Raw genomic sequence first — 11,911 nt, 5'->3', positions numbered from 1 at the left:
TCTTATTCAAAATTGGCCTTTCCATCAGTTTATTAGATGTTAATCCTAGTTTCCCAAGTATAAAATTTTATTACTGAACATTTGTGGCCCAACTTGGGATTTTGTTTGCAAATTCTAACTGGCTTTCTGACCCTTACTGCTGATGAGGTGTTTGCATGTTGCTGTGTGGCCTCTGTATTTATGCTCATTGAAGTTTTCTTCAAATGCTGAACCGTGATTCCTTACTCCTGCTCTGTAGAAGCTGTTGGTGCTGTCACCAAGCCTGTGCCAAGCCTCTGACTTTTTCCCCGTTTTGTCTCAGATTCAAAATGTCCTGCTTTTCTCCCATTGACAGCACTCTGGTCTTTACGTTAAATGTTTTTATTTCCTTAGTTTGAAATAGCAAAACGAGTAAAATAAAGAATTGTTTTCATCAACATAGTATTTAATGCACATTCAACTGGTAAACATGTTTCTTCATCAGAAATGGTTAAACTTAGGTGCTGCTTTCCTCAATAGTCATTCACTAATTTCAGTGGATTTACTCACAATGGCAATGATTTTCAAAATGCATTTAGAATTTGACCCATCAGACCACGGGACAGTTTTCCACTTCAGCCTAGTCTATTTTAAATGAGTTTGAGCTCAGATAAAGTAGTAATGTTTGTGGATCTTGTTTGTACTGTACATGGTTGTTTCTTTGCTTGGTAGAGTTTTAACGTGCTTTTGTCTTTGCAGCAACAAACTGTACACACTGACAATGCTTTTCAGAGCCTCTGGAATTCTTATGGTCTCTGGGATATTTTATACCCAAACATGTTACTGACCTGTGGCCAATAAACCTTATTAGTTGTGAAATGTTCGACTAGGTGCAACTCCCTTTACTGTCTTTAAACTTAAATTTTACACAACTTCTTAACTTTGGCAATGGGGTTGGTATCAACGTTACACATTTGTATTCACAAACAGGCAAAACTAAGTAAGAAATAATTACTTATTCTCTCTAATCTTTTGATATTTGGCTTCTTCCTGTGGCCCAGTGTAAACTCTAATAATACCGCGTGGCACTCACACACCAAAAAAACCCGAGGAGGGGCCTGCGGGGTCAGATTTCCAGAGGAGTGCGACCCCTGACCCGCTGACGATCGTCCTGTTTGTGCTCAACCTGCGCGCGTCCTCTGCTCTATAAACACAAGAGCGGCACGCGGCCAGTGGCGGAGCCTCATCCACATGATTTATAAATCATCTGCTGGGCTGTGGGAAGTCCCCAGTTATGGCTCCCTACTATCTCAGCATCCTTCCCAGCAGTGGGGGGAAAAAAAGGAGAAGCTAAACAAGCAGAAGTTTTTCCTCTGACTCGCGAAAAGAGGAGTCGACATGGATGAAAAGGAGCCGCGTGTGTGTGTGACTGAGTGAAAAAGACTGGAGAAAACACTGTTCACACGGTAAAAGAATGATAACATAGTTAGAGCTTTGTGTCGTTTTGTGTGAGAGAGGACAAGAAAAGCTGAAGGGGTGGGAAGTTTGAGACAGGGACTGGCTCATGGCGCGGGGCAGCGAAGACGCCAGGATGGCCAAAGCTCCAAAAGTCCAAAGGCAAAGAAAGAAGAAAACCAAAGAGAACAAAACCAGGACTGTTCACGCAAACACACTGTATAACGCCAAAGGGGAGGACAACCCAAACCGACACTATGCAAACAACAAGATTAAGACCACCAAATACACCGTGCTGTCCTTCCTGCCAAAGAATCTCTTTGAGCAGTTTCATAGGTTTGCCAATGTTTACTTTGTCTTCATCGCTTTGCTCAATTTCGTCCCAGTTGTCAATGCATTTCAGCCCGAACTGGCTCTGGCTCCTGTAGTTTTCATTCTGTCGGTGACTGCCATCAAAGACTTGTGGGAGGACTACAGAAGACACAGGTCGGATAAAGAAATCAATCACATGGATTGTCTGGTCTACAGCAGGTATGTGGGGCCTAAGCTAGCAGCCAGCAGTGTCCAGCTGTTGCTGTGACTGTGTGTTTGTGCCTGTCTTCCCCACCTGTGCTCCTACAAACTGTTCTTCCACATATTCTCCTCAGCTGATAAAGGGGACAGACCCTCCGTCAGATATGCATCATTATTTGTAGGTGCAGGATGGATGGGGGGGGGGGATCCACATTTCAGGCCTTGACGTTAAACCTGCAGTGACATTAAGGTGTCACGCCGAATCCTAAAGAGTAAATAATCTGTAGTTTGTCACCTACAGACCTGACCACACATCTGTCTGAGAGACAGATGTCAACCTATCTTATCATACAGATGTTGTCTCTGTGCAACCTGACAAACCTGTTTGTCCTCCAAGCTTTCTCTATGACTAAATATTTTCCTGTGTGCGGCCCAGTGTGTTGTGTTAATGAAAAGCAGCACTGTCGTCCACGTACAGAGCAGAATTCATGGTAGTCAAAAGGCTCAGTGTTTAGTGGCTTCGCACTTTAAGCTAAAACTTGACCCAAGTTGTTCTGTCAAGGTTTGATTTTTGTTGAGTTTTGTGGCTATATTGTGCAAAACATCCACTTTTTTTTATCCGCCTGTCCACAGTGGGCTCGGCCGAACCCTGACGGCAGTGTAATTTTACATTTGTCGAGCTTAAATACACTGTTGCAACTCTGTCACTTTGTCTCCGAAACTTACAGAAGTATCTTCACAAAGGGAGGTTTCACGTAACAATTCAGGGGGAGCTTGTGTTTACAATATACTGCAAGAAATTCCATTTGTATCAAGAAAGCTAATGATTACAAACTTAATTAATCATCAAAACCGACGTGATTTACCTTAGACGAATCCTCATAAATGTAGACTTTGGAGCAGCAACATAGATATAAATCTATAAAAACAGTAACTATAGCCAGTCAAATCTCACAGTTGCATTAGTAAATTTGGTTTGCTGGAATATAAATACTCTGCTTTTAAGCAGCTTTACAGACAGCAACAACATCTGCTGGTACTCTTCCGACTCCAGGTCACTGAAGGGCCAGTTACACTGCCACGGCTTTTATCTTGATGTTGTCCTTCTGGCCTGATATATCCTCCCATAACTGGATAATTGATCAGTGATGTGTGAGGGACGTCACGTCACCGCTCTGTTTGCCATAATTATTTTGTTGTCGTACAGAGAATGGAAGATAAATGTCACAGTTGCAGTAAGCATCATGAAGGACAGGCTTTCGAGAGCCACTGGGAGCAACGGGACAACATTACTGTGAATTTACTCTATTTGGGACTGGTGCACTAATCCTAACAGTGAAGTGTTTGCTGTAGCTGTGACCTTTTTAAACAAGGACCACAAGAAGGAAGAGTGGCCAGGGTGTTTCAAACAGATAGTATTCGCAGACGATGATGTGGTTACAGTATATTGGGTTGTATATATTTAATAAGGTGTGAAGTCACAGATAACAAAATGTCTATGCTCAATTTGAATAACGCATATAAAATTACTGTTGGGTATCTTTAATTATCATAGTGTTCCCTTCAAACTAACAAAAGCTGTGTATCTAAACTGAAGAGTGATGTAACTAACAGTCACATCGTTTATCGCTTAGTCCACTTATTGTTTTTTTTAACTACTTATGTGGGCCAAGAAAACAAACAGAAAATTCTGAAAAATGCTTTAAAAATGTCCCAAAGCCAAAAAAGACAAGGTCTTATAGAATTCATTTTTTTTTGGGGGGGGGGGGGATTGTTTTTTGAACCCAAAGATTTATTTAAAAAAATAGGGTTTTAATGATGTAAGACATATCCTCAAAATTCTAACATCACAGAAGCCTGAATCCTCAAAACTGTTTTGCATTTTTGCTGAAAAACTTAATTATTAAAACCTTTCACAGAAGGTTCTTCTAAGAAAACTTGATGCGTAATTATTTAACTATACTTAGGTTGCAGCTATCTGCTTGTATCAGATTTCTGTGCCAGCGGCATGGTGATGGAGTGGCCACAGATAATGGGTTGATGGGTGGATTTCTCTGCAAATTATTTGTTGAATAATTGTTTGGATAGTATAGGATATGATCGAATTAAATGTGAACAAAATAAATACCTGTTGGTTAAATAACATTGGGGTTTTGTTATTTAACTAGTTGAACAGAAATTCAGTTTACTATCAGATGTAAGAAGAACAACAACAACAAAAAATCATTGCATTTGAAAAGCTGAAACCATATTTAACATTTTTGTTTGAATAATTAGGTTACTTCGCCTGTTGCTGTCTAAGGCCTTTGTGGTGTAACACTTTGCTTTGAGGCTTCTTTTTCTGCAGTAGCAAACTTTAAAAGCATATCTGGGTCACTTATCTAACTATTCTGGGCTGCAGCTTTGGAAAGTACATTCACTGTCCTCAGGATATTGTTTGGGCAATGGAAAATAGGCGAAATAGTATTAACATGCATTTTTATTGTTTGTCATTGTCCTAGTCTGTACTATGTGCATTTTGTTGTATTCAGGATGTGTTTGTCTGCGCTAGAATAAGAAGTGCCTGGGGAGAAAAAATAAATAAAAATGCTGCCACCACATGCATTTCACTGACTAATTCAAAGAAAGGAGTATTTTATACACTTGTATGTGAGTCATTAATGTCAGGAGGGAGGTTGTTATGAATAAACCCCAGTGTTTTTCCTTTCATTGTTGTTTATAGCTCAGAGACATGCATTATTTAGCATATTTGCTACCAGGAATATCACATTGGCCATTCTCCTGGTTCCCATTAGCACAGCTTCAAAAAGTTGTTATCCATCCGTGTTTAAGAGTACAGCAACTGTTGCTCAGTGTAGTGACAGCATGTACAAAATCCTGACGTAACACCACAAACTCATTTTGCGGTAAGAAGAATCAGTCTGTTGTGAGACGCTGGCTAAAAATAGCAAAGCGTTGTGAGAATCTCCTCACTGTTTGCCTGGTAGCAAAGAGAATGTGGTGTCCTGTGAGGTGGATCCTTTCTACTAATTCATCTCTCTTAAACTGTTTTCTCCCATCGACCTACACTGCAAACCTGTGTATATTGTCCAGTGATGTATTTTGACAAACACCTTGAGAAAGAGGTGGAGCGGTTGGTTCAGAGCAGGTTTGCAGTTCTTTATGACAGCTTTAGCATCAACAAACAGGCTGCCCCATGCAGGTGCAGATTTATGAAAGTCGTGTGACAGTTTTGGCTCGTGGAACAGCAATTATTGAAAACAATAGCCCTGCATCTTCTCATTAATCAGTTTACACCGACCGTTTGCCATCGTGTTGTTCTGGCAGAGCAGAGAGACGCTACGTGGAGAAGTACTGGAAGGAGGTGCGAGTGGGAGACTTCATCAAGCTAAGATGTAACGAGATCCTCCCTGCTGACATTCTGCTGCTGAGCTCCAGTGACCCGGACCGCCTGTGCCACATTGAGACAGCCACACTGGATGGAGAGACCAACCTCAAGCAGAGGCAGGTCGCCCGCAGCTTCTTTGAACTGGTCAGTTTTTGTTTTTGTTTGTTTGTTTTTTCAGGACCTGCTGAGTAAATCTAGTAAATTTTAAAAACTGGGTTTGTTTCCTTCAGTTTTTTCTTCATTATAATTAAATGACAGTTCTGTCTTTCTTGTTTACGTGTTTGACAGTTTTGACACAAGAAAAAGACATAAAAAATTGTTTATTAAAAAGACAGTGTTTCCTGCCATGTCCCCCGTTCTTCAAACCCAGTTTGTACAGTTATCATGATGAAAGACCCATGAAAAATAAGCAAACTCACACTTACAGCAGCTCGGATGATGTAAAAAGGGTTGATACCATAACATACACATAGAAATTGGTAGATTGACTTTGTGGGAATACATACTGTATATTCAGCAAATACGGCACAGTCACTGGTCTGGAGTTGTGTTTACTGCCTGAATGATGTGCTGTTTGTTTTTTTTGCAGGATTGTGATTTTGACCCCTGGAAGTACAACAGTATAATTGAATGTGAAAAGCCCAACAATGACCTGAACAGATTCCGAGGCTACATGTGAGTGTTTCCTTGTTTTGTCTGTATGCGGCTGATGGATGTCCAACATGTGGTGGTAACTCTTTGAAAGTGTTTTGAACCCAGCACGCTCCTTTTTCATACTTTTTACCTCACGATAAAGATTCACATTTGCTTTTCATTTCACTGTAAATGTAGTGACTGCTGAGCTTGAAAATGGAAATAAACTGAAACTGTGGTTTTGTTGACAAGCCAGGAGTTTTGATCTTATGATTATGATTTAAGTAGTTTTTTCCACATCAAAATTACGATTGGCCCACTTGGGATGTTGTTTCAGGGGATTCTCTATGTGACCATGCATGTTTGGTCATGTATATGCTTCCTTCCATCCGAAATGAAATGCTACTTTTGCACTGTGGTGGCTATAGTGGTAATGCTTAGCCTTGTACCACGACCAGCCAGCTTGGGTGTGTAGCAACAACATACCCCCTTACTCTCTGCTGGTTTCCTGTGTTTCCTTTCCTGTCTTCCTTTAGCTTGTGTTAACAGTTGAAATGCGAGCATGCTTTCCAAAGGTTTCTCTACATGATTAATCTGTACTGTGGACATGTTGAGTGGGGATGACAGAAGACTCTGACTGAGATTAAGCAGAGTATTCCAGGGTCAGTAGAAAATAAATGGTAAATGCTGAATGGACACTTTTATATAGCACTTTTATTCAAAGCGCTTTACAATGTTGATTCCCATTCAACCATTTACACACACACCGATGGCCATGGCTTATATGCAAAGTGCTCACCTGACCGACAGGGAGCAACTTAGGGTTCAGTGTCTTACCCAAGGACACTTCGACACGTAGCCAGGACCGGGGATCGAACCACTGAACTTCTGGTCCTTTGGGTCCTTTGTTGACACTGAATTGCAAAACTGCCCCTTTAAAAACTACCTGGCATAATATTTTTTTCTTTGTGTCTGTGCGTCTTCTCATTTAACTCCTGGCATAGAAGAGAAGAGACACATTCCTCACAACTGTTCCTTCAGTCTCTAGATGATCTTTTCACCGAGTCTCCTCACTGGGACATGTTCGATAGTGCTGTGTGAGGCAGCAGATGACGAACGTCCTCTGAGCCTACAATAAGCCGGCTGGGCTGACCTGCACTCACATGATTATGACACTTATTCTTTGTTCAGAAGGAGACCAGATGCTGCAGGTATTCAGTTGCCAAGATACAGTGGAGCACAGGGCACAGTGGCAGAGCTGTGTGGTGGGTGGGTGCTTTGGTCTCAGCAGTGTTGTGTGACCTAATGGCCAATGACACTATGTCTAAACTCACTACTTTTCTAGGAGAAAAAGTGTACTTTGCATCTCAGTTTTATCAGTTTCTTCAAAAGTAGGTGTCATGATGAGGTGTGTGTATGTGTGTGTGTGTGTGTAGTACGGCTGTTAATCTATAATGGTGGTGACGTGTCAGTCACCCTGCTGTCAAAGGCCAAAGGATGCACATTGGTGTTGGTAAACAAGCTTATTGTTGCATGACTTTCAAATGTGCACAGGTTAAAAGCTGCTCCAAGGTAGAAGATATTTTCTGTAACTATTTGATTAATGGTGATACAGACTGTTCAGGTCTCCCCAACAACAGCCCCTCAATTAACACATTAGCTTTAGCCTTTTTTGTGAGAGGGGGTTGAACTTTTCTTGGTGTGCTGTTTTAAAGATGTCCTGTCAGACTGTGTGTGTGTGTGTGTGTGTGTGTGTGACATCGGTGCTTTAACTGAAGAGTCTGATGTGAGATCTGAGGCTATGCGGAGAAACTTTGTTTTGCCCGAAGTGTGTTCTGTGGTGCGGTAGCGCGATCAGTGCTGCTGTATCGGAGGGAATTTGTGCTTAGATAAGGGCTCCTGCTGAGGCAAGACCATGATGCTTTGGAGCATGATCGATTGTAGTGCTCCACAAAATAAACCAGTGTTCTCTTGAGGGCTCTGGTACAGAAAATACATTTCTCCTTGAGCATCAGTAGTTTTTACATCGATTTAAAGATGTAACCACGATCATTTAAATTTTGATAAGACCACTTGGGGTCATCTTTATGCATCTTCTACCTTTACAGAATCCATCGAAGTGGCAGAAGAGATGCACTTTACAAAGAAAACCTGCTGCTGCGTGGCTGCACCATCCGCAACACAGAGGAGGCTGTGGGAATCGTCATTTACGCAGGTTTTATAAGATAACTGTGGTGTCGGTTGTCACGCTCCATACTTGACCTCTGACCGACTTCTGCTAACACATCCCGTGTCTTCACAGGTCACGAGACCAAAGCCATGCTGAACAACAATGGCCCACGCTACAAGCGCAGTAAACTGGAGAGACAAATGAATGTAGATGTGTTCTGGTGTGTCATCATCCTGCTGGTCATGTGTCTGTTTGCTGCTGTGGGTGAGTTTATATAATTAACTGAATTGGGAATCTTTGATCTACTTGAGAAAATTCCATTTAAATCAATTCTGCAGATTTATGGTGAAAAGACTGTGTGTTTTACTGTGGTTTTATTTATATCTTCTCCTTCCAATATGTATGTGAGTTGACCTTGTGGTGTTGTTGTTCCAGGTCATGGTCTGTGGATGTTTCAGTACGGAGATAAGAGACCTGTGTTTGATGTTCTTAGTCCGGAGGGGACCGAACTATCGCCCATTATGTCAGCCATTTATCTCTTTCTCACTATGATCATTGTCTTTCAGGTATGAAATGGACAGAAGCTTAAAATTGTTTTATCCCACTGTACAAATGAATAGTGTTGTCAGTAGTTACTTCTGCCCCATAAGGTGTATATGACCTTTTATTTAAAATGTCTTAATCTTCACGTTTAGTCTGGAATACCAAAAGAGTAAATGCATGTTTCATGTGTCTGTTTGTTTGGTTTTTAGCTTTCATGGAAAAAGTCACCCTGCTCTATGTCAGATGTTGCAGCTAATTTGGAAGTAAATACAGCCCAAAGTCAGTAAAGATAGCAGTTCAGTTGTGCTGTATAAACAGTTACTGTTTGAGGCTTGGACCTGCCTGTACTCCCAGACATTAGTTGATACACTTTTGACACACACAACGCACACAACCCTGTTAGCCCACAGGGACAGTGTAGAGGCCGAACTTCTGCCTCCCATAACTCTGGGAGGCCTGCCCTTCCAGAGTTATGACTCATTTCTACTACTTTCCACAAACGTTGTCTGGAAACTTCTCACTTAAGATTATAGTTTATGTCATAAAAAGCTAATTTTAATAACACATGAAACGTAAGCTCAACATCACAAGATCGGTCTAAAAGGAAATGCATATAATTAAATAAAAGGTGGCATAGCACTCTCATAATAAAAGTAAGTTTAAAAAAAAAAAAGTTCGTAAAGTATTCATTCATCCTTGGTTGTTATCTGCTTACATCCTAATTATATTTCACTCCCAGAGATTCCACAGAGTTGAAAAGTCAGCGATGATAAGCGAGTCAGAGACCCTTGATAATCAAGCTTTGTTGTAACCTGTTTGACTGAGTAAGGTGTATCCTTAGTTCATTGTCTCTTGTTAGAGAACTTACCTAAGATTTTCTCCATTTATGTTCAGTTACTGTTTAGATATATTGTTGCTGAAATTACAGGATCAGTTATAATATTTCTGTAAATTTGGCATCATTTCACTTCACATCATTTAAAGTTAATGGCACCGACACGTTCAACCAGAGGAGTTAACACTAATATGATCAGCTCTTTTAAATAAATCTAACACTGAGCATTATTTTATTTGAATGTGTTACTTATTGTAAGTTAAACTCAGCTTTTATATGTGTAACAGCGACTTTTCCACTCTCCAATTGTTGCTGTGTAGCACAATCAGACTGCACAAGTGCCCCAGAGCTTTCAGACAATGTCTCACTCTCTCCAAACAAAAGTAGATTGTGCTTCTTTTCTAAGACCTTATTAAATAACTGCGGCCAACACATGAGAGCAGGACTGATAATGTTTCGATGCTAAGAGAGGGGCTGTGTGTGATTTACGATTGTGGTACAAACATTGGCAATTTCATCAATTATTTTACTTTTCTGTATCTAAGATAAACTTATTATGCTTATTTTGGACACAGAAGAATTCTGTGAAATACCTCCTGGTACAATATTGGACTAGGGCTCCCCCCCCTTCTAACAAACTGAAATGAAACTACTATAGAGAAGTACAACTTGTTGGAAATGTAAAATGTTTCTTTGTGATGGGTGAGATAACCAGCTCTACCTCTTTCCTAATAAAACACTCTTTCCTCTCCTAGGTGCTGATACCCATCTCCCTTTTTGTGTCAATTGAGATAGTCAAGATCTGCCAAGTGTACTTCATCCATCAGGACATGGATCTGTACGACGAGGAGACAGATTCTCACCTGCAGTGCCGAGCTCTTAATATCACTGAGGATCTTGGCCAGATGCAGTACATCTTCTCTGACAAGACAGGCACGCTGACGGAGAACAAGATGGTGTTTCGCCGCTGCACTGTGGCAGGGGTGGAGTACTCCCATGATGCAAACGGTAAGATAAGCCAGTCAACACACACACCCTCCCATAAGTTAAGCGGTCTTTGCTGCTCTTAATGATGTGTGGGTTTGTGTGTGTTCCAGCTCGAAGACTTGCTATGTACCAGGAGGTGGATTCTGAAGAAGATGAATGTATGTCTCACGGTGGCACCCTTCCCAGGCGAGACAGTGTGACAAGCCACCACAGCGCCCGGGTGGTGCTGCGCTCCCAGAGCACCAAGTCCCACCGCAGGACAGGTAGCCGGGCGGAGGCTAAGCGAGCCAGCATACTGTCCAAGCACACAGCCTTCAGCAGCCCCATGGTCAGTGCGCCACACTGTGCCGCTCCCAAAGTCCTCTGTGCTGTTAGCTCTTCACTGACAATAAACCCTGTTCTGTCCTGCAGGAGAAAAATATCACCCCTGACCCTCAGCTCCTTGACAAAGTTAATGAATGCAGTAGTCAAATGGACTTCATGCGCTTCCACAGCCAGCCCATGTCTCAGCTGCCCTCTGACCTCTCTGACATTTTTGATTTCTTCATCGCTCTGACCATCTGCAACACAGTGGTGGTCTCCTCCCCCAACCAGCCCAGACAGAAGGTAAAATTATCCTGACTTTAAAATTAATAAGTTATTACTTTTTTTAGAAATCTATTTTATGATTTTGGTGAAACTTTATATGTCCATGTCTCAGTTTGAATCTTGATTTTTCTTAATCTTGTGTGTTCTAGTCTGTGTTTCACTGTGTGTATTCGTGTGAGCATGATGCAAAGTAGATGGCAGTGCCTAACTAGCAGGGAAAGCAGGCTTTGTCTTTAATTACTATAATACACTTGTCTCTATGACAGCTGAAGAAGTTAAACCTACGGTGCTGACAACATTACTGGGTCCTCTTTCACTGGAGTCAGGAAAATGCAGCTTTTGAGGTTTTCTCTGCATCATTTTGTTTTTTCAGGCAGTTAAATTGTGAAGTGAAACATTACAACCACTGAATTTAAAAATGATGAATCCCTTTCATCTTATTCTCTCATGAATACTCCACCTAAAAACGGTCTTTTTAACAATATGTGTGTACTTTAAAGTATTTTTGAGGCTTTATTGTACAGTACACAGTAGCGATGCAACAGGACACAATAGGAGACAGTAGAGCTGACTCTTGTTGGTGGGTTTATATAATATTTGATTGATCCCTTAAGCGAAATTTAGGAGACACAGTAAAAATTACATCAAAAGTCAACCAGAACAGATTTTGCTGGGAACAATGGAGACTGAGGTCCAATGGCAGTAGGAACCAAAGACCCACTGCAGTGCACACACTGCTTGTGAGGCAGCCTGTCACTGAAGATGCTGCTCAAGGCACATTTCATTTGCCTGTTCCCCATCACCAGCTGGATACCATCCAGTTACAAGTGTGTCAGCAGTG

At 41.4% G+C, this 11,911-nt stretch overlaps 1 protein-coding gene across 1 annotated transcript in view; it reads left to right on the top strand.

The window, feature by feature from the left end:
- The first annotated feature begins 1,274 nt into the window (after positions 1-1,274).
- Positions 1,275-11,911, top strand: part of atp10a (ATPase phospholipid transporting 10A) — a 29,779-nt gene continuing 19,142 nt past the window's right edge. Inside the window, exons 1-9 of the mRNA XM_067513675.1 lie at positions 1,275-1,944; positions 5,254-5,458; positions 5,904-5,989; positions 8,056-8,162; positions 8,250-8,381; positions 8,553-8,683; positions 10,251-10,503; positions 10,593-10,810; positions 10,894-11,088. Of these exons, the coding sequence (XP_067369776.1) occupies positions 1,523-1,944; positions 5,254-5,458; positions 5,904-5,989; positions 8,056-8,162; positions 8,250-8,381; positions 8,553-8,683; positions 10,251-10,503; positions 10,593-10,810; positions 10,894-11,088 (1,749 nt within the window). The 5' untranslated portion in view covers positions 1,275-1,522. The remainder of the gene's footprint in view (positions 1,945-5,253; positions 5,459-5,903; positions 5,990-8,055; positions 8,163-8,249; positions 8,382-8,552; positions 8,684-10,250; positions 10,504-10,592; positions 10,811-10,893; positions 11,089-11,911) is intronic.

This window comes from Channa argus, chromosome 8 (assembly GCF_033026475.1).
Source record: "Channa argus isolate prfri chromosome 8, Channa argus male v1.0, whole genome shotgun sequence".
In the NCBI taxonomy this organism is placed as follows: domain Eukaryota; kingdom Metazoa; phylum Chordata; class Actinopteri; order Anabantiformes; family Channidae; genus Channa; species Channa argus.
Note: the sequence above shows the minus strand (reverse complement) of the source record. Positions and strands in the feature narration are given on the sequence as shown.